The 22827-nt window shown below is 42.6% G+C and overlaps 3 protein-coding genes across 13 annotated transcripts in view; all 3 read left to right on the forward strand.

Annotated features, from left to right (window-relative positions):
• Positions 1-715: 715 nt before the first annotated feature.
• On the forward strand, positions 716-2493 carry mrm1 (mitochondrial rRNA methyltransferase 1 homolog). Its single transcript, XM_084567156.1, has one exon. The coding sequence runs from the start codon at positions 958-960 to the stop codon at positions 2122-2124; it is 1167 nt and encodes a 388-aa protein (XP_084423282.1). The 5' UTR covers positions 716-957; the 3' UTR covers positions 2125-2493.
• Positions 2494-3927: 1434 nt separating this feature from the next.
• On the forward strand, positions 3928-20316 carry fbrs (fibrosin). Of its 9 annotated transcripts, none has more exons than XM_084567563.1 (18): positions 3928-5900; positions 7604-7780; positions 8058-8084; positions 8186-8215; positions 8490-8532; positions 9410-9746; positions 9843-10060; positions 10879-11120; positions 11221-11265; positions 11417-11512; positions 11793-11876; positions 12095-12133; positions 12557-12628; positions 12710-12854; positions 13105-13203; positions 13343-13438; positions 16390-16603; positions 17353-20316. In XM_084567563.1, the coding sequence occupies exons 1-18, from the start codon at positions 5598-5600 to the stop codon at positions 18908-18910; spliced, it is 3825 nt and encodes a 1274-aa protein (XP_084423689.1). In that variant the 5' UTR covers positions 3928-5597; the 3' UTR covers positions 18911-20316. The 9 variants fall into 9 exon arrangements, with proteins under 9 accessions (XP_084423689.1, XP_084423690.1, XP_084423694.1 ...); XM_084567564.1 differs by having other exon boundaries at positions 13343-13426; XM_084567568.1 differs by having other exon boundaries at positions 13105-13185; positions 13343-13426.
• A 139-nt stretch (positions 20317-20455) lies between these two features.
• srcap (Snf2-related CREBBP activator protein) overlaps positions 20456-22827 on the forward strand; it is a 29093-nt gene continuing 26721 nt past the window's right edge. For 2 of the 3 annotated variants that reach the window (XM_084567560.1, XM_084567562.1), the window contains exons 1-2: positions 20456-21357; positions 22705-22780. The gene's annotated coding sequence lies outside the window, so the exon portion shown is untranslated. Of the gene's footprint in view, positions 21358-22297; positions 22440-22704; positions 22781-22827 lie in introns of those variants that run through there. The other variant, XM_084567561.1, reaches the window with a different exon arrangement.

Raw genomic sequence — 22827 nt, forward strand, 5'->3', positions numbered from 1 at the left:
CAATTATCAATTAAACATTTGTAGTAATTACGCAGTGGAAAAATATCTACTAGAGACAAAGGTATTTTTTCTGCATCATTTATAAAAGATTAAATTAAGTAAAACACTGAAGATTTATTTCTTAAATAATAAATACACGGTTTGTTTTACATGCTGGTTCCATTATATTTTGACCACATTTATTTAAATTTGACTATCATTGTACACTTAAAATAAATAAAATAACAATGAACTGGAACAGGGTATGAAAATCTAAACACATTTAAATGTTTAACTACTTTTAAAATATTTTTACACTCAGTGGTCACCTGATTAAGTAAGCCATAAAATCTAATCATACAACTTTGACCTCTAAAGTTATTTGTAGTGTTGAACTAAATTGTTTTGTAGGAAGCATACAGAGGTGCATTGCTGCCACGCCAGAAATAAACAAACAACCAAACAAACAAAAAACAGATCAGTGCCACATTATAAAGTGATAACTTGCTATCACGCTAAAATGTGATAATTTGATATCACGTTTTAGCGTGAAAGCCATCGCGTTATAACTTGAAAGTTTGGGGTTTTTTTCTGGCGTGGCAGCGATGTGCATCCGTAGTGTTGTATTAAAGTGATCCTGTTAGACTGTTTTGTCCAGTATATAGAGCATTTAGAATACAGTTTTGTTGAAAAATATAATAAATTAATCATCTCTCATTTTTAATGTTAGGCTTTTATTTTGTAAGTTGAAGAATCTAACATCCGGTCTTAACATAGGTTGCTTGAGTTCGCTGTATTGCACATGTGCGTACTACACAGCCACAAAATGTCTGTTGTAGAGGACAGTAGATGCTTAAAATGAGTTAGGACTTAACTAATAGACTGTCAACTGAATCACCGGACGTTTTTTTGGATTAATGGACTTCACGGGCAGCTGATACAAGTTTCTCTGGGACATATATTTCCAACTATCAAAGTATGATGGGATTTAATATTGCACTACAGCACAAGCTGCTACTTGGTTGGAGTAGATTGTATGCGCCTGCATCAGTTTCAAGAGTAGTTGCATCTTACCATGACACAGCTGCTCTCCTTTGTCCAGAGGACAGCAGCAGAAAACCTGCAAAGAAGAGACACCTCAGATCCTCTAGTGTCCAAGACAAGCCTGCTGTAACTGAAAGATGGCAGCACCGTGAGAGGTCAGTTCAGAATAAATCTCCCCAAACTGAGATCCCTCTGTTGCAGAACCAGCGGAGAGGGGGTGACGGCAGAATATCGTCTGAACTCAGGAAACTGTGTCTGGATGATTTCCCTGAAGAGAGGGAGAGACAGGACAGACAGAAGTCAGCACTTGACTCTAAAGCAGAGAGCTTTGAGATTGTTTTTGGCATTGCACCTTGTCTCTTGGCCCTGACTCAGGGTAGAAGGAAGACCCAAAAGCTGTTTGTCAAAGATGGTGAGACCTCAAACAGGGCTTCTGTGTTAAAGGTCTGCGAAGAGGCTCATCAGCGAGGAGTACAAGTCCATCGGGTCAGCAAGAGGCATCTGGACAAAATATCGTCCGGGGCAGTACATCAAGGAGTGTGTCTGCAAGCCAGTCCGCTGAGCTACCTCAGTGAAGACCCTGCGCTCAGCAGAAGAGACACCGGCACGCCTCTGTGGCTCGTTCTGGAGAGAATCCAGGACCCGATGAATCTTGGAGCCATCCTGCGCTCTGCTTATTTCCTCGGTGTGGACAGAGTCGCCAGCAGTCTTCACCACAGCTGCCCGTTGTCTCCAGTGGTCAGCAAAGCCAGCTCAGGTGTCATGGAGGTGATCGGGGTGTACGGATATAAAAGTCTTGAAGATATGTTGAAGGTGAAGGTGGCACAGGGCTGGCAGGTGGTCGGCACAGTGGGACTGGAAGCAGAGGAGGCCCGCATTCCTGTGACTCAATGTTCAGACTTTGAAATGACCAGACCCACGTTGTTATTAATGGGAAGTGAGGGGGAGGGACTGTCCCAGGAGCTGCGCTCTCTGTGCCAAACCCTGCTCACCATCCCAGCTGGCAGGGAGTTATTACCAGGCATCGAGTCCCTTAACGTCTCTGTAGCTACAGGGATCCTGCTGCACTCTCTGATGTCCTCCAGGAGATCGACCAGATGACGACCCCATAAATAGTTCAGGGAATTAGCCAGCGGAACCAAATGTTGAGATTAAATCTGTCACTGTAATCTTCAGAAGGTCTTTTCATTCTGTAGTTTCTAACTGAATAGAACAAACTTTGTGCGCACTGTATTCGTCTGTGCAAAAGAGCTCAGATGTTGTCCAAAAAGAATAAAAACACCTGGTTACCATGGTTACACATGCATTTATTTGCTTCAGTCGCACATGCACCATCCCACTGCCACAAACACTCCACAGATCACCAAATGTGTATCAGTCCGCATCTGAAAATAGTCCTAGTTACTCAGTGCACAGCTATCACAGGCTAAACAAATACATTCTTTGTATTTCTGACCATTTACAAAGATTTTAGCCTTCAGAATAAATCGTTCTTGTTGCTGAGTGCCACAGGCAGGACAGCGGAATTTTAAAGTCGTCTTCTAATCGGATTCGTCACAATTAAGAAAAATATGGATGAATTTACACTAGCTTTATCTGCTAAAATGCTTCTCACACAAATTCAAATTCAACAAATTGCTCGTAACACATTTTACATTAAAAGAATTTATACTTGAGCCACATTAAGTTGAGCACTTGATGTCTATAGTTACCTGTGAGCAGTTTGTACAGCTGCACTTAAATGACTCATTGTGATCTTTTGAATGTTTTATTCATTTATTTTTACAGTCGTTATTGTTAGATTTGACCTGTGTGTGAAGGTTCTTAGTCACCCGGGCCACGGTAGATCTGAAAACAAAGCTTAAACAAAGGCTGCTCAACTTGTTTTGGTTCTCATCATCATCCAAATGTCTTCTTTGTTCAGATAACACCCTCTCATTGCAAGTGAGTATCTGGGCGTTGATAGACCCTAGTCTTTTCAGGTGGGCACCACTCCCAGTTGTTCCAAAAAAAACTAAACGCCTCACCAGTCAGAACTGAATAAGCTACTTGGATAAAACGTCGACAAGAAGAGTTGCCTTTGTTTCACATTTGATTGTTAGATGTTAGATCTGGCAGTTTTTGCCAGAACAGGGTCAAACAGTGGGACGAACAGTAGAAAGGCATCAGGTAGAGAAAAGAAAATAATTAATAACTGTTTATGTCATTATCATGGCAGACATTTTGACTCGTGATAGTAGTAAAAGCATTATCCGATGACTCATGTCTATTTAGTGTCCCAGTAAACCATGACAGCAAACCAACCTGCATGAATTACCTCCCTCGAATGGAATGCAGCCGCCACTGATACACCTCAGCTGCTATGACGTGTCAAAATGTCTGAGGTGATAAAGGTTTATTCTGGCTTAGAGTGGCAAGAGACATACCCATCTCTGTGATAATACCTGGTTCAAAGGCTCAGCTTTGGTTTGAAAAGGAGGGCTGGGATCAGAGGGTAACCGGTTTGAATCCCAGGACTGGTAGGTTGAAATTCACAAGGATGAATGAGGGGCATCCATGGCCAATGTGTCATGTCTATCTATCTATCTATCTATCTATCTGGATCAAAATTTCTCACCACAAAAATAATTTATTTCCTTATGCAGCTGCACTGACCCCCTTATCCACCCTCATAAGCAAATATACTGTACGTTGCATCAACATTAAGTCACATACACAACCTGTATAATTACATTAACGCAGTCTGCCTGAGAAGGTTCTCAGTCATCCAGCTCTTGGTGCATCTAAAAAAGTGTTGTGTTGTTTTATTGGTTATACTTAAGGTATACAGAACGCAGGGATAATCTACAAAGATCATTCCGGTGTTAATTGAAGAAAAACTACATCCAATATTATAGTCTATTATACATAGACATATTATATGTCTTTTCTGTGTACTTGCTTTTAAGACAACCTGTGAAAAACTTGATTTCTGTCAGAGTATAACATTTCCACATGGTGGCAGTAGGCACAAGCAGAGGTACCAAGCAGCCAGCCAAATGACTGAGGAAGAAGAGTGGCGCACACAATGCACTGCACGGCTGACAAGGGTTGTGTCTCCCTGATTTTCACGATAAATTTCCAATTCAGTGGAAACTTGTGAGGGGGGAGCAGTGGAGCCATTCGCATCCTCTCTGTATGTATTTTCACACTGGATTTAGTGAGATAACGATATCGTTGACCGGAAACGTCGGCGAGCGATCCCAACTTCTCCTATACATTGGATTACACAAGCTGCATGAAGGAGCTGCCCAGCCCAACGGGGGCTCGGCCGACACCCTCGTTTATGGAAATCGACACCGAGGCTTTCATATTCGGGCCTTGAATTTTTTCTTTATGGTGGAAGCGGAAGGAAAGAAGAGTTGCGTGTAAATAACCGAAATATTATTATTCTGCGAGCGAATTGTAGTAAAAAAAAAAAAGAGCTTCCGTATTTTTTCTGCTTCCTTTAAATATTGAGAGATTCTTGTTTGTGGCTTAGCTGGCTAACAGCTGGATCGGCTAACGCTAGCTAGCCGGAGTGCTAACGTTACGTCTTTCTTTTGATGTGATACGAATTCAACCATTACCATCGGCCATCAACATTTCGGCTGGAGGAAAATTCGTCCTCTTGGCTTCGGGATATTAGTTAGCTTTACAGTCTACTGCCCAGCTTGTCATATGTCACAGACACGTTTTAAGAATATCGTTTTATTCTTGTGTTGCTGGTTGAATATATTGTAATGTATTGAGTTAGCTGTGCGTGCTAGCAAACGAGCTAATTGGCTGGAGTCAACACTGGCTTAACGCTTGCTAGCAGCAGTAGCATTTACTACGTGAACTCAACTAGACAGTTACATTTACTGGTTAGGTTATTATTTACATTAACTGTCAATATTAACACGTCAGATTTCACATTAATGGGGAATAATGTCATGGCCGCCGATGTGTTAATGTCGGATATCTAGGTTATTGGCCTTGCTAACTAGCTAACCGTATCGCTTTGCTAACAGGCAAATAATTTTGTCAGCGTGTGCAGAAATTAGGGAAATCCAACGCGTAACGAGTTGTTGTGTTAGGCAATTCCAAAACGTACGTGGCTTTCATTTCATGATCCGCGCAGAGGCGGTTTAGTCATCTTTGTCCGTAACACATCTCGTCTTGTCTTTTTTTGTTTACATGCTTATAACTTGTGGTTATCGGTCGGATTTCTCGCTAGCTAGCTGTTAGCCTCCTACGAGACACAATCAGGAATGTCCTGACATTTGTGTTAAGTCGTGGCTGTTTTAAATTTCTATGTGGATCTAAATCTGCGTTCAGATTCATTGAAATGACACTAAAATTTCGCCGCAAGAAGGGCACTGATGCCAAGAGACTGTTATCAGAGGACGGTAAATAATAGCCACTGGTTCCATTAACGCCATTTTAACAGGGGCTCCCTGCAAAGGGCCTGTGTGGTGGTGTTTTATTTGCGGTTCGGTGCCTTCCACCGGACCAGGACTCGGATAAAGTGCCTTTGGTCTCAGTGGAGTTACAGAAAGAGGTGGCGTTTGAACATGGAGGGTCCGAGCCGAAGCACTGGAATCAGACAGAGCCGACGGTCCCGTTCCCAGCGCGACAGGGAGCGGCGGCGGAGGAGAGTGGACCTGGCCGAGGGGCGGGCCACCTCCCTGTCCTCGGGCTCCGATCGGGAGGCTTGTGGGACGAACAGTGTCCTGGGACCCGGTGGGAGAGAATGCCGGCCCGGATTCGGGAGACACAGACCTCCACGTCGAAGGAAGAGAGAATCGGTGTCCTGCGAGGAGGACATCATTGACGGCTTCGCTATTGCGAGCTTCATCAGCTTTGAGGCATTGGAGGTAAATGTCTCGATCTGACGTTTCGTTAACACACACCATCAGCTGTCATTTATCCATTTCCCATGATATTATAAACACTGATCGATGTCCCTTTAATGCAGCCTGGCAGGTAGTTGGCACAATTATCCCCCCTACTGTATTTCATTTAAACAGATAGGTGTGAAAGGAGCTGTGGAGAGTCTAGTTTTAACTCTTTTACTATTTGCTCCTCTCAATCACATAAAGTCACCACTTCCTTCCTCAGAGCAAAAGGTGTGGAGGGGTTCAGGTTGACCTCTTCAACTGTGACACCATTCCTTGCTAGGTTGAAACGATCCGCCTGGGCCGACTCCAAACCCGAAGGCATTTCTCTGATGGGTTTTGGAGAGACCTCAATTATTCATGCTCTAATTGTGTGAGGTGTTGCTGAGCTGCCGAATGGATTTTTTTTTTTTTTTTTTTTTTAGAGAAGGAAAGAAAGAATATATTGGTGTAAATGTGTTTTACCCTGAGGTTTAGCTTTTGCTGTCAAATTACTTGGATAATTTCATTAAAACTTGCTCAGGTCAGATGTCTATCTATCAGAAAATGACAGGAAATTAAAAAGACAGAGGTTCCCACATCATGCCTGCGTATGTGGATACAATTACTTAATTTATGTGGACTTGTGCAACTAGGATCTAATGCAGTCAAAAAAAATCTCTAATATTACAACATTTGGTTGTGGCTCTTCATCAAGATGAGAAACTAAATTATCTGTCAGTAAGTTATGTTGCACACAGACATCATACAGCTCCACTGTTCCCTTGGGTTGCCAAATTTTACAGTCAAATGAGCCAGGGAATTGGAATGGATGTTTGGTTACTACCCTAAAATCAGCAGTTCCTTTGTAAAACGTGTCATTTCCTGTCTGAGTTTATTTGTGATATCAATTGTTAGCAGTTATTCTTTAAAGTATAAAAGCAAATAAATGGTGTCTACAGTTGGACGGATGTCGGTTCACCTTTAATCCGTCAAGGCAAATAAGTTGAATCCACCAACCAAGTGTAAAGCTTTTTAGCATCTTTTTAAAGTGTTTCGTCATCAGCTGGTTTTCATCAGGCAGTCAGAAGGCAGCTTTTGGGCTTTGATGTCTTTACTCATTCTCTGTCTCCTCATCGTAATTCCTTTTAAGAGAAAATACAGTTTAAATACATTTGGGGAAATGAGCAAAAAAAAAAAAAAAGCATTTAGTGTTACAGAGCGGCTTTTCTTCCTCTTTTGTAACGTGGTAATTGTCTCACTTCTGTCTTCTGGTTTAGATACGTGGGTAAGTTAAATGAATGGTTGGAAATATTCCTTTTGGAATTTGTACTAATTCAAGTATTTGAGTAATTTTCAGATATTAAGGAGTTTTATTTTGTTTTTAAAAATGGGGTAGACACAGTAATACAAACGAGATAAAAGACAACAAGCCACAAAGTACAGTCCGAATACACATCCTGTAATTGAGTTTACACACAAACAGCTGAAGTAATAGTCTCAAGTAAGCACCACGTACTCAAGTAAGCTGTATTGCATTACATCATTCGTTCTATTTTTGCAATCTCTTTGAGTAGAAACTATGCAGAAACTGGGTCTGTCAGGACATTAATCAGCATGTGCTGTTGTTCTTTGGCTTCAGGTGCACACCCTTACGCTCATTTGTAGATATTTAAACATTTATTTTTCCCCTTCCTCCTCAGATGGACTGCTCCTTGAAGCCCAGCCAACGCACTGACATGCTGGGACGGAGAAACAAGGGGAAGAGGGGGCCAGACGAGAATGGCGGAGGGCCGCTGTCGGAGCCGGAGGAAGGAGCCCCGCACAGCTACTCCAGCAGCTGTAGGAATAAGAGTAGAAACAAAAGAAGAAAGATAGAGGTGAATGTCCTGAATCTACTGTCAACTTGTCGTCTTAGATGATGAACTAATTCTAAATCAAACAGCTATGTTTACATTTCTAATGACCTGTATATCCTGTTATTGACTACGAGCTAGCAAAACTGGTTTGCACACACCTATAATTCATGGTGTTTCTAAAATGATTCCAGGCAAAACTATTACAGTTATACATATATTATTTAAATCGCTATAATTAATAAGATCTAACTGAAGCCAATTGGAGCTAATATATACATATATATATATATTTTCTTAGGGGCACCATTTGGAGACTGGCTATATTGTAAGTTTCTTTTTTAATATTGTAGAGATGTTAGCGTACACACATAAATATTTTAATAGATGCAAATCTGAATGTGTTTCTCTCCCTCTATCTTCTTTCAGTGTGACACAGAGAGCGATACAGGAGACAAGGTGTGTACTGTTTACTTGAAATCTTATCAATATTCAGTGCGGGCTTTTATCATTAGGTAATGGTTGCGTGACACAGCACAATTTGCGTTGCTTTTTGTAGTTTCCGTGGAGTGAAAACATGAGTTGTTTGAGTTTTGAAACATAAACCAAAAGTGAAATAATTGCCAAATGTCTGTTTTGAATAGTTCTTGTAATAGTTTTCTAATCACTGAGTTGACTTGAAAATGGATTGAGTCTGGTTTTAATGAAATCCTTGTTTTGTGTTCCCGGGTAGGCCTCCGACAACGACATGGATCCAGTGTTCACAGTCACCAAAGGTTTGAGACATTTATTTTGACTGCTGCAGATTCATGAATCGATTAACCGACATGTCAGTCACAGGGCTATAGTTAGATCTTAGCCGAAAAATTAGTTAACTAGCAAGGATCGTTGTCCTTCTTATATCATTAGATGTTGATTCAAAGCGACGCAGTGACACTTAAATTGAATCCATTAACTGCAGGCAGTAAAAGGAGAGGCGTTAAGCAAAGAACAAGGATGTGATTCGTAATTAAAGATGAACTAGTATTTGATTTAAATTGGAAGCAGTAGAGATGTGTTTACAGGTTCACCAAGTTCTCTCAAAAGAGGACTTCAAAGGTGTGGATTTTTCCCAATAACTGAATCCTTCTTGCCATTTTCTGTTGCTTCTCCAGGTCCAGGGTGTGTTAAATAAATAAAATAAAAAATAAAAACTAGAGGTAAAATAGTGTAAAACTACCACAAATCTCTGGAACCAATGACGACAAGAAACGGAAATAACTTTCAATTGATATTGAATCGAATCTGGACTTTGAAAATTGGAATTGAATCATTTCAGGAAATCAGTAGTGAACTCAGTAGTGAAATCAGTAGCGATACCCTCTTCTAGATACCGGTGTTATTACTATACTATGCTTTACCTATCCTTAAGATGTGTAGAGTTGAGCCTATGTCCTGGTGGGGTGTCCAAATAGTGGGGAGAGATGGTTTGAGGGAACAGTGAGGCAAAACACAACACCACCACAGTGTTGTTTCTGTTATTCAAGACATGTAAAACTATGTGTATCTCAGGTTTCTGTGTCAGTATAAGCTAGACTACTGTCAGTAAATTGGAAACATGGTGTGCAGGAAAGGCAAACCTGTGACTGATGTTTTTTTTTAATTTTTTTTAAGTTGTGGATCCTGCAGCTTCAAACATGGCCACATCCATGGGCAAAAGCTGCCCTCCTCTGCCGGCACGTTGCGGTGCGACTTCTCGGTTAATGGTGACCCCGCGGGTGTCTGGCCTGGAGCGGAGTCAGGAGAAAAGCCTGGAGCCGCACTTCCCAGAACCTGTTCCTTCTTCTACCTCTTCTTGCCTGCCTTCCCTCTCGCCGGTCACGGCTTCAGGCACGGTCCCGCGGCCCAGCCCAGTCAACGGCAACGGCAGCCGCCACCACAACGGCAGCCCCCCACTCTCCAAACACAAGCCCTTCCTCACTTTGCCTGGGCGACCTGTCTACTTCAACAGGTCTGTGACTTACAAGTACCTACATCAAATTGAGAATGTTGAGTGTTGTTGAAATAATTCATTGTTTTTTATAAATTATTAATTTTTTTCTTTCAGGAGCAGCACCCCAGTCAAACCTCAATCATCTGCATCATCTGTTGCGTCTTCCTCATCCTCCATGCGCCCCCAAACTCCCTCCACCAGTGTGTCTCTGCCCTACAGCAGGGGCTCAGGATCCTCAGGGCCCCACCGACCCCCATCCCGAGTCAACTCTGGAGCTGGCTTGCCTCCCCCTCCACCTCTGCTACAAGGTCCTACCCACCCAACAGGAGCAGGTAGGGTCAACAGAAATGCTGTTACAGTCTGTTTCACTTTTTCATGGGAACGTTATGACTAATATGTTTAAAAATTAAACCAAACCCAGACTTCCTCAGATGGTTGTCTGGGTTGTTGAGGAAGTTGTATAATGTATAATATTAATGGTCTGATCACACCAGCACAGCAAGTGTTGCGTTCTTTTTATAAACTGTATTACAGGGGGAGGAGTAAGACAGTAAAGAATAACACTCATTTGCCAGTTCATTAGGTACACTAGTGAATGCATCCTTATATAACAGTCCTGCTCTAAATCCTCCTTCATGACTATTATAATGTTAAGTTGATGTTAAAACATCATCAGAAAGGTGGTGTTTAAACTGAATGATCTTTTTTGGATGATGTCGTTAGTGTTGCTGTGTAACTGGATTGAATTGTATTTTTGTTATGTAGCCTAGTCCACTGACTAAAAATAATGTGGTACAATACAGTTCAGTAGTACTAGAAACCACAGCGCCCAAAATGACAACACTATTGAATCCACAGCTCTCTGTTATTTTAAACAAATGCTGAATACCACAACCTTCATAAAGATTAAGACGTAGTGCAGCACTCTCATTAGACAGATATTACATTGTATTTGTTTTCTCTAATAACCTGGCCAGTGAGTAACATTCTGAATCATAGTAAGCTTTGTAGTCAGTCTGTCTGTGTTATAGATTTGATGTAAGAAGTGTTTTATTTTCATTATTTTAAATTCTGTGAATTCTCTTTTTAACCCAAGTGTCTTAAGAGTTACTGCTTCAAAAATTAAATTCCAACTCCTTGATTTCACCAGAGCGCGAGGGCAGACGCAGCGTCCCAGGGGCTGACGCAGCAGCAGCAGTGGGCCGCTCCACTCCTGGCGGTCCATCGGCATCGAACTCCACACCGGGCTCATCGGGCCGGACATCTCAGAACCAGTCGAGCATCCCGCCGCTGGCCTTCCAGTTCCATCAGCACAACCACCAGCACCAACATACGCACACGCACCAACACTTCACGCCCTTCCTTCACCCCACACCGACCGCGCCGCCTCTGGTGAGACGCTCGCTGCTGTTCACCTGAACATCTGTGTTGTGGCCAGAGCATTCAGTTCTTTTTGGGATGATTTAACGCTCACGTCGCTTTTGTCTTTCAGTACGAGAAGTATCCAGGCAAAATAGATGGGATGTACAGAAACCCTGTGAGTTTGGTACATTATTGAATGACAAAACAACAAGTCTGAAAATAGAGTTTTACGTCCCCAAACATATAAAACAATAACAAAAGAAAAGCCAATTTAATTGTCATGTTTGACTGTTTACCTGCCACTAATCTGTGTTTTTCTGTGTTAGTTCTTCTCATACCAGCCGCCCCCAGTGCCGAGTATTCAGCCTGTGATTCCCCCTACCGGGCATTTCGGCTCCTTGCAAGGAGCGTTTCAGCCAAAGGTGAGGAAAGAAACGCGTAATTTTTGTCTTGTATGGCCAGTTGATGTGGCACACAGTCTAATGATGGTAACATTTACCACCAGACATTAATTAGACCCCCTATCAGCATGGGAACAAGTCTTCATGATAAGAGTCTCCCAGGTGTGGTCTTAACTGCATCAGCTACAGTGAAACACGTGCACAATTGAACTAAAGCCGGACAAAATCATTCCAGATGCTAATCCTTTGCAAGCTTGTAGGTCAGTAGGTTGTGGCTCATGTGTTGTGCTGTGTGTGACAGCCTCTTGTCCCTCAGGGAACGGGTCCTGATATTACAGCACGACTTGGGGTTGTGCCTCACCACCTGCAGCCCAAAGACCCCAGGGTAAGGACATTGTTCTTAATTTAAATGTCTTATCTTCAAGTTTGCATACTTACTCTTGTGTTTGCATGTTTAAAAATATATATATTCGTAGCCAGTTTATGTTAGGATGTGCAGCAACAAGGGCCTAGTCAGTGCAGTAAAGAGTGCAAAACTGTGACTCTTCATACTGAGTGAGATATGTTGATTAAAAGTGGTCTTACACTTCTGTTCTCTTGTAGCTAACTGATCCATTTGGGACATCGTTGAAAATCAGTAATGTAAGCAAAAACAGATGTTTTTGAATCCCTTGGCTCCTTAAACTTTTCAGCCTGTTTCACTGTTTCACTACTTCACTCACTCTTTGCACTAATCTCACTTGCAATCGTGACCGCCACTGGTCTATTCTCTGCCCTTGCACACCCAGTTATTTATTTCAGACCCAGAAATGATCTCATGTTTAATGCACTGTGTGTAGTTGTTCTTTTCTTGTGTCCCTCCTCATGCATTTTTCACTTGCTCTTTTATTTTTATTGACATCCAAACTTATATCAAGCCTTCGCGAGCAAAGCTGCGAAACCCCAACTTTGTTTAGAGTCTAGACAATTTCTGAGCTACAGGAAGAACATCTGACTCTGTGTGCAAAGGCTGTAAAGTTTTATGATATAACGAAGTAAACTGTGTGATTTTTTTTTTTTGTGCAGAAACCTGGAAAATGGTGTGCTATGCATGTACATGTGGCCTGGATGATTCTAAGCCATCAGAAAAAATTGAAGGTAAGTGTTTATCTTAATGGAATCATTAACATGTTAATGGCCACACACAAAGAATAACTCCAAATTTTTCTACTGATGCAGGCTGATCCTCACAAGCTGGACTTCCGTAGCGACCTGCTGGCCCGTTTTCCTGGAGCCGGAGGACTGGGCCAGCTGGGGCCAATGGGAGGGGCCCTGCCTCCCACTCATGACCTGACCAGACCTCCTGGTTTGTTCTCGGCCGCAGGTACAATTTGTTTCTCAAGAACAGCTGTCAGAAATCTATCTGTTAATACAAGTCATCAGTGCTAATTATTCGTTACTTGTGAATTTTAGTATTGATTTCTTTTCATTTATTCTGTCCGCTAATTGCTGAGGCTTGACAGCTCTTGTAGCATTTTTGTAGCAAGTGTTTAATGTGCGAGTAGCTTGATGTGCTTGATTTGACTGATTTTTCCTTCTTTTGTTTTCTTTGTTTTATGGCATCTTTTCCTCAGGTCCAGTCAATCCGTCCTCATCTCCTTTCATCTCTCCATCAGCGCCACACTCTTCTTTCCTAGCGTCAACCGCACACTTGGGTACGGGCAGCTTCAAACGTAATATTTATTTTAATTTCACTACAAACATTAAAGAAATAATAAAAATCCACTGCTTAACTGTACATTGTTTGGTCTATGCTGTTGCATAAGTCGTAGATTAGAAAATATAATGTGTTTTATCTTTTTGGTGTATTAGATCCATATGGACGATCCCCACCCTTTCCCCCGCTGGGAGCCCTGGGTTCTGGTGCCTTTGGAGGACTCGGCAGCCCAACATTGGGTCGGTCTTACAGTATGTCTACTCTTAAAACAAAAATAATTCAAAGACACCTTTCACACACTTTTCTAATCTGTCTCAATACAGTCCTCACGTAGTCACACGCACCCTGAGCCTATGCAGGTGTTCAGATTACTTCAAGCTTCAAGTGTGCAGGAGAAAATCAAATTTGATCTCTTACAGAAATACCAACGCATTGCACAGAATAGACGGGGTTTAACAACTGTTATATTTTAACAAAATAAACAGTAGAAACAATGTCTTTTTATAGTCATTTAGCTGGCCAGTGCTGTAGAGATGACACAAAGTAGACTTTCATTCAGCTTCTTTGCCGTAAAGCTCTTGACTCAATGAGGCACTTCATCGGCCACTGCAGTCATTCCCCCGCAAAGAAATCCCTTCCAAACTTGACTCTTCAGAAGAAATGGGGTACAAAATGCACTTCACTAAAGCTTCAGCTGTCTGAAGTAGTCAGATCAAATGGTTATCCTCACCCTGGCTGGTTTATTACAGGCGTTTTGTATCAATACAGAACTAAGAATTGTCAGGAAGTATCTCACCTGTGCTCCTTGATAAGGAAATACGATTCAGGGGAAGCACCTTGAGGGAAATGAGCCATAACTTTGGAAGATATTTGACCTGCTTGTCTAATGCAGACAGCTGAAGTTTTACATTTGCTTCAGATAAACTTGTGAGCTTTCCCCCGAATCTTTTACAACAAAGTGGCACCTAGAAGGGATCTTTTGATGGCGAGCATGGACCGAAGGATTAATTACATTAGCCAATAAATCAACATACATTTGGAGTGTGAGCACTGAATTCAGATAGACCACCCCAATGCAAGAGCTCTGCTTTTAGGGTTAATGCTATGTGAAGTATATTTACCCATCTGTTAAGATTACTATTTGCTGTTGGTGTTATCAGAGCAGAGAGCGGGAAACAACCTATTGTATAGAACTACAATATTGAAAACGGGAAGTGGGAAGGTGTCTCCTTCTGAGGAAACTGACAAACTTGTCAGATTGTGGCTTGTTACCTTCCCCAGAAGTTTCTATATATTTTATGTTGAACTGATATTTGGCTCTGGATTTACTACAATTAACAGCACAGCTTTGATCTAGGCCTGGCTATTGGTTGAATCTTTTAAATATACTAGCAAGGTGTGGTACTGTTAACTGAAAGTACATGTTTGGTGGTTACATTGCCGAGTATAAACATGTTTTGAAGATGGATGGATAATGCTTTCTCCTCGACTTAAGTGCAGCATATACACTGCCTGGCCAAAAAAAAAAAATAAGTCGCCAAGTGGATTTAACTAAGCAAATCGATACGAGCTTCCTATTGGATAATTACTGCATAGGTGATTATTTTTCAGCTGGCAACAAGTTATTAAACCCCAACTGATGCAATGAGTAGCTTCTCATTTCTTAAACAGTCATGTCGACACATCCTGTGGTCGTGGAAAAGATGTTAGTCTGTTTGAGAACGGTCAAATCATTGGCATGCATCAAGCAGAGAAAACATCTGAGGAGATTGAAGAAACTACTAAAATTGGGTTAAGAACTGTCCAACGCATTATTAAAAACTGGAAGGATAGTGGGGAACCATCGCATCAGTGTAAGAAGAGAGGCAGATGAAGTGATGCACCCATCATGCCTAGTGCCTACTGTACAAGCCTGTGGGGGCAGTGCTATGATCTGGGGTTGCTGCAGTTGCTCAGGTGTAGGTTCAGCAACATTATGTGCCCAAAGAATGAGGTCAGCTGACTACCAGAATATACTGAATGACCAGGTTATTCCATTGCAGGATGTCTCTGCCGGTAGGCTGATTTTAAATGTATAGTGTAATATTATAGCCTGGAAGCCAGCCTGAACTTTTCCAGCCTACAACATTGTTTTGGGGGAAAGTTGATCTGGAGTCTCTCCTGTGGGAACTGATTATGCTTCGGCAAAGATCTGCCGGGCCAATCAAATCATTTTGGCATTTATGCAGCGATGCTCATAAGAGGAACAACGACTTAGTCATACACATCATCTGAGCGCTGTGGAGTTTAATTGGTTTACAACAAAATGGCTCTCATTGATTGTAGGACTATCCAGTTGAATGGAGAAGTATTTTTTCTCTGATACACACCTCTTAATATAATCTAAGTGGAGTGGTACCAGATTTATGTTCTGATGAGAAATAAGTCTGGCTACACCAGGCTAAATATATTGTACTAGATAATTAAAATCTCTTCTCAGCTTTAATGGATAACTGTGTGAGCATATTATTTCTAATAGACAACAACTGCTTCACTGCTCAAATGCTGCAGGTGTGTGATAGATGGTACCAATCGATTCAATACACATACCATTACACCTCGATATCTGCAATAATTTATCTCAACTTTGACCGAGGTGCTTGTCTGTTATCACTCAATGCTTTTCTCTCCCTTAATATTCTTTCTTCTGTCTCGTAGCACAGCTACAGTCACTGTCACAGAGATATGCTGTGAATGGCTGTGCTGGGCTTTGTCATTGATATACAAGTACAAGGTTGGATACATTAACTTGAGTAGCCATGAGGACTGGAAACAGTCCAAACTCCACCATGAAAACAACTTTAAAAAATCATAGTTATGGGAGTTGATCCCATCGTTTAGTTGTGTTTGAACAACTAGACTAAGCTGGGTGAATTAATTAAAATACCCAACGCTGAAGGGCTATAAGTTGTTTTATTATTTAGCAAAGTCCAACTCATTTTGATCAACATTTCCTGTGTACTTGCTGTAGAGAAGGTTGTTTTGAGGTCACTCGATACTTTTAATTTTGAACTGTTAATATTATGCTTACTAGAATAATGTCATGTTGCTAAAACTTGATTTAAAGCACATGTTTCGTTAAAGTTAGAGACACGTGTTTAAATTGCTTCTGTGCAAAAACAACATTGTTCTTCCTGACAAAAAATATCTTTATCTGCAACAGGCTCTGTATTTGGGCCTAAAGAATCCCCAGCCGGTGTTGTTGGGGGCTTGCCGCCGCCAAACCATCATGACCCATTTAACCGTCTACATGGTGGCCCATCTGGATTCCCTCCTGGCCCCAACTGGGCTAAAGGGTCCGATAGGAAGGACGAGAGGGATCGAGTGAAGGATGGAGAAAGGAGAGACATTCCCCACATCAAGGATGAAAAGGACAGGTATGGGTGGCTGTTCGCTGGAGTCAGGCTGTCTGTGAGCGTCTAATGCCCTATTTTTGCAGCATGTCTGGCACCATTGACACTAGTAGAACTCTTGTTGGATAATCCAGAATTAATAAATGGCAGACCAACTGATCAGCATCATTCAGGAGAGGCCAGCTCTGTACGATGGCTTGTAGCTTCTTCTAACTTCCTAGCTGCATAGCTAATAGTAGCTCTTCGTGTTTGGCTCAGGCACAGACGACATGAGGTGACATCTCAGTCAGCCTTTGTAGTTTTTGAAGTCTGTAACTTAACAAAGTTAACACAGTATGATGTAATACTTACTGATTAGTAAAAACATCATCCCTCTGATACCTGCAATGGCAGATCTCTCCTTGAAACCAGGTAAAGATTAGCAGTGGCACAAGTAACATTTTAAAAATGACATTAACAAACAAACATTAAATTGTTTGAACACAAAACCTAAGGTGTCTTGATTGTTTTTCTCTGTTCTATGCCATTATTATTTTTTTGACCATCGTATAATAGATAATTCATAATAATAATAAACTGAGCTATAATACATACGTAATATACATTTCTAACAGAATTAAAGCAGAGATGTGTGCACAACTGGGGTGATTGATATTTATTAACCATTCCATGACTTTTATCATAAACTATTAAGAATTTGATTATGTGGATTAGATTTCTTCCCACTGTTTTACATGTATCACAGCCTGATGTGTGCACATTATGTTTTGCAGAGACAATATGCTGTATGGTCGACCACCTGTGAGAATGTCTCCAGTTGCCTCTTCCTTCAAGCCCCGAAGTAGCACCCCAGTCTCCCAAATTAATGGCCACAGCAGTTCCCTGGGGGGAAGCACTGGACCCATTGAGGACCTGACACGCAGCCTAAGTAGAGACAGAGAGCGGGAGCGAGACAGAGATGGGGACAAAAGGCCAGGGCCATCTATGTCATCAAGGGGGCCTCCTCCTTCAGACAGGGACCGACCACGGTCTTCATCATCTTCTGTGCTCACTACGCCCCCACCCTCCAACCGTTCAGCCCAGTCTCCTTTGGACCTTTACCCTCGCTCGCTGGGCCCGACAGCACATAGCCTCCACAATGAACCCTCACACTCCCAAAGGGACAGTAACCTCCCTGCTTCCTCTGCAGCTTCCGGCTCTGCTACGTCTTTGTCTCAGGCCAAGAAGTCTGACCGGACCACAACACCTGTCTCCAAACCTCCCCTTCTACTCCCGCCAGTTAAAGTCAAGGAGGAGCGCAAAGAGGAGCCGGAGCTTATTCCCATCACCCTTCCTCCCTCAGCACCCAGCCACAGCTTCGATCGCCCCAACAGCCATCCACACCACCACCGTTCTGGTACCCCTTCCTCTTCCTCTTTATCACTGACTTCCACTCCTGGTGTTTCCCTCCCACCACCAACTCCAAACCCCTCTACCCACCATCACCTTTCCCTCCTGGACCGCTCAAGGGCCATTGAAGCGTTCCTGGGAAGCACAGCAGGTGCTGCAGGGTTGGTAGTAGGTCCGGGAGGAGAACGTTTTGCCCATGGTCCACATCAAGGACCGCCACAGGGTCCACATAGCTTCACTTGGGAACCCTGGAGGGATCCGCATCGCAGGGAAGCTATGGCACTTCGTGACCCTCACCTAGCTCTGCGATCTGATCCACACCTGGCTCGGCTGCTCCAGCATCAGCGCCTTATAGAGGCAGAAAGGGTTGCGGCTGTAGCTGCAGCAGCGGCCTCCGCCAATCACCACCCTCCAACTTCTACCTCCGCTGCTTCCTCCTCTGGTGTTCGCCCGGAGTTCAGCCTGATGGCCCACCACTTTGAACGCCCTCATCAGTTTGGACCCCACGGAGGTGGGCTAATTGATGAGGAGCAGCACCGTGCCCAGATCCTGAGGGAAGACTTTGAGCGAGCACGCTACTTCGGCATGCACGCACACATCCCTCATGGCTCTCACCTCTCAAGCCCCTCTCATGCTGCTACTGCCGCTCACCTGGAGCAGCTCCACCCTCACCTTCTCCATGCTCTCCCTCCAGGAGCCTCGGCCGCTTCCCAGCACCACGCAGGCCTCTTCTCCCGTCTAGGCCACCTCAACCCACACCAAGTGCCCAACGGCATCCTGGCAAAGACCACTGCAGGCTTGGTGGGAGCTCTGTCAGTGGGGGCACCGCCTCCACTCATTCCGTCCGTCACCAGCCGGTCGTCCACTCCCCCCCGCGGTTCTAGACTTGGGCCAGGTGAGCTGGCACTGTACAGCGCCCACAAAGATGGAGAGTCCAGATAGTACAGGGACAACTCTGGAGGAGATTAAGGGAAATGTCAGGATCACTGTGCTGCTCTCAACCTGCTCCCTTTTCCTCTTGCAGACTACTAAACCCTGTCCTCCCAGTTACACAACCACCCCAGATCCAGTCCACTGCCCCCTCCAAAAAAGGGGTTAGCCATTACTGGCTGGAGGTGATGGTAGGGAGGGAAATGCAAGACTCAGAATATGCCCAATGGTTCAATCAGTGCAATTTAAAGGTACATGGTTTCTGTGCATCCTTGGTGTATTTTTATTTTATACTGGCTGTTGGTTATTACAGTGCTCAGTTTGAAACCTGTAAGAAGAGGCAGAGGGCAGCTTTTCATTTGTCAGAATTATGATCCATAATTTTAAGCAAGCCTTTTCCAGGTGGATTGGAAATAATTTCCTGAGGGATGTACACCTAGACAACCTGACCAGGGTTCACCCTCAGCTTGGTTAACTTATGGGATATAACATGAATCGACCCTGCTTAGGTGTTGAGGATGAGAGTTGTTAGAAATACAGTGGTAAAGTGGTGTTTTCTGTTCTGTTTTTGTGTCTTTTTGTCATTGTGAAAAGACAGATTACTGATGAGACCATTAAATTAAGATCAGTAAGCATCGTACCTCAGTTTCCTGCTTTACCCAAAAATCTTAACTCCAAACCCTCAGCTTCACTTATAAAGAGATTCAACTTTTCTTTTGGCTTGTTTTTGTTTTCAAAGGATGAATGGCGAAATGAACTGTGAGACACTGTGTGAGATAACAGTGTTTTTTAGAGCTTCCTCTGTTTCCCAGTCTCCTCTTGACTATACGAGCAGGACCAGATTATAGTAGTCTAGAGAAATTGCCTTTGTAATTATAATTCTTAACATTAATTATCTTCTATAATAATAAATATATTCACTGTTATGTTATTTGTCATTGTTTCAGGTATCAACCAGTCTCTCTCCCCAGGTAGTAATGTTTTAAATCAAGCATAAGACAAAAGGCTTGTTTCACAGAAAACTTTTTAATGCTTGTGAACATTGAGCCGTACCCATCGCAACCTCTGGCCTCTTCAAGGATCTCATCGATGACTATTACGCTGAGAGGGGAGGTTTGCCTGTGTGTCATTGGTTGTGTGTTATATCCATTTGGGACTACGGGAGCCTTGTACATTGAACTGTCGAGTTGTTTCATCAACAAAAATAAGTTATATACATGTACACGGATAGGTGGGACATCTGCTGAAGAACTGAAAAAAAAAAAAAATATGTAAGGACTTCTGTGAAAAGACAACTAGACAGTGGGTATCCTGAGAGGGAAAAGACTGGGTCGATTATTTTAATATGACCATTTTATACCTTTCAAACCCCTCCCCTAGAGACCACAAAGATTAATTATTAAATGAATTGTTGTTTACTCTGTTGTGTGGGTCATTTTATTCCAAAACTTTAAATATTAGGAGTGCAAGAAACAGATTTTTTTGTTAATATGACTGTTTTATTCTCATAATCTATAAACTGTTGGAAAATAGTGAAAAAAATATATATATTTTTTTCTCACAACACGGTTTGGAAGTTTATCTACTTCCAATTTTTTTCTGTTTTGTCAATTATTCTTTTCCACTTTGTTAAATATAGCATTAAAGTCCCAGCTGAGCTGCTTCTTTACACACAATATGACACATCATTGATACTTGAAGACTTGTTTTTTTTTTTTTTTTTTTTAGTTAAACAGACCAAACAAGTCACGATATTAATTTTTACATATAAAGAAAAATCGCTCCACGTATTTTCCCTGTTCTTTTTTCCTACATAAACATTATGTCCTGAAAATAAATGCATCTAAAAATATAAACGATATGTATCCGTTTGTCATTTAGGTATAAAACGATATATATATATATACACACATAAATATATTCGTTTTAGTTATAACGCGAAAACACAATACAAAGGCAGGCTGACAGGAAAACATAGTTGCTGCCCTACACATTAATGTTGATATAGTACCCTTTGCGACTTGTAAAACCCTGAATAACGGCATGAATTGACAACGTTTTGATAAGCAAACATATGCCAACGCAGTAAAATGTTAATTATATCTAACAGTCACTCACCAACACCGGTAAATAACACGCAAACTATCAAAAACATCAACATTTCAAGTGGCGCGCTTGACGACATCTCGCGAGATTTCACAGTGTTCTGTACTTTGTCAGCAGCAGCGGTCCTCCACCATTTCGCTGCGTAAAGTCTCCTCCCCGCGACCGCTACATTCTGCGCCGAAACCCAGTCTCTCCCGGTCCGTATTTTAACTTCTTCCCACAGACCTAGTGGTACCTCGTTGGGTACCGGGAGACAGTTTGGATTACTGGCATCACGGATTGAGTGCGATTTTGCGCGGATGACGACTCCTTCAGCGAGAATTTAGTAAAAGAAAATTGGTCGGAAATTTCAGGTAGGTGGGAACTTAAGATGGCGGCCTTGAGAGGGAGGGGGGGCTAGGAGGAAGTAATGGGGGACTTGAGGGGGGCTCGGACAAACGAAAGCAGACAATCGGACTGCATTTTACTTGATCGGTTATATTGAGCGGACTGCGCTGAAATCCCCTGACAGTGTACTGAACTGAGACGGGACACAGAAACACTGAGCCACACAACAGAACATACTTCAATCTAAACGGTTCTCCGCTAAATAAAATACAACTGAAGCCGTATTTCCGTGCCGTCGCTTCAAACGTGCCAGCTGTGGAACGTTGATGCCCCCCTTGAACCCCCCGTATAATCATTGCAAAATTTATATGGAACTTTAAAACATTGTTTTTTCCATATTTTGTGTATTCAAGTACAAAGCAGTCGCCTTCGGTGCTCGAAACGAAATAATTTAAACGAATTGTTTTTTGTAAAACGAGATTTGACCCCACGCAGTGACGTCACGAGCGATTGTCCCCCTCTGTAGTGCATGCAGAAGAGGGGTTTAATGCGACTTTTCGTTTGTTTTTGATCCCTCCGCGAAGTAACTTATCAAATGTGTTGGCATAAACGGGCCCCTTTTGAAGCCGGAGCATTACATAACTGCGGGGTGGGATGGGGGGGCGCCTGCGCATCAAATGAACGCACCCTACTAACTCTTCTAGCTTGCTAGTTAGCTTCCCATCCAGTGTTATTGTAGGAGCTAACGTTAGCCAGCTAACCACACTAGCCAAACCGGTAACGTTAGGCGTTAACCTCTTTAACTGTGCTGCTTTTTATTAAGGGGAAAAAAAAAACTGCCCCGAGCTTCTGCTACCATTGCCACTCTCAGATGAGAAGTCGAGGCTTATTTTACACCTTCTACGCAGCCCGTACACACACACACACAGCTACGGAATAAAGAAATAATTCCTCATATCCCCAAGTCCATGTGGCGACATTAACATTTTAAGTATTGATTGAATGACTGGAGGCCCGCGCGCTTGGTCACCGGCTTTTAGCTTGAGAGCGCGTGCTGCAGGATTCCTAGCATCTTCCTGTGGGCGACTGCAGCAAATGCAACTTGGAGGTAGCTAACAGAACTGCTAGCTTAGTAGGGTATTTTCTTCGCGTTACTGCTGCAAGATAACCCACTCAGACACAGCTACAGTCCTAGCAACTGCTGGCTAGCCTAGCTCTCTGTGTGCTGCTGCTGCTGCTGCTGCTCTCGTAACATTGTTTTGTAATTGGACAATTAATAAGACCGAGTTTAGCGCGTTTTCTGCAAAGAGAGAAATGTAACTGCAAGTGTAATTTAATTAATAAACTTTCTGTTTTTTTTCTGCATTCCCCAGAATATGTGGAGGGGACCCTAATTCAGCATCCTGGAAGTAGAAAGCACAGAAGATCTGTGTCTCACACCACAGACAGGTGATAATATATTGCTTGATGTTCTGCTTTACTGCTTGCCTGCTTGC

This window comes from Chelon labrosus (assembly GCF_963514085.1).
Source record: "Chelon labrosus genome assembly, chromosome: 19".
In the NCBI taxonomy this organism is placed as follows: Eukaryota; Metazoa; Chordata; class Actinopteri; order Mugiliformes; family Mugilidae; genus Chelon; species Chelon labrosus.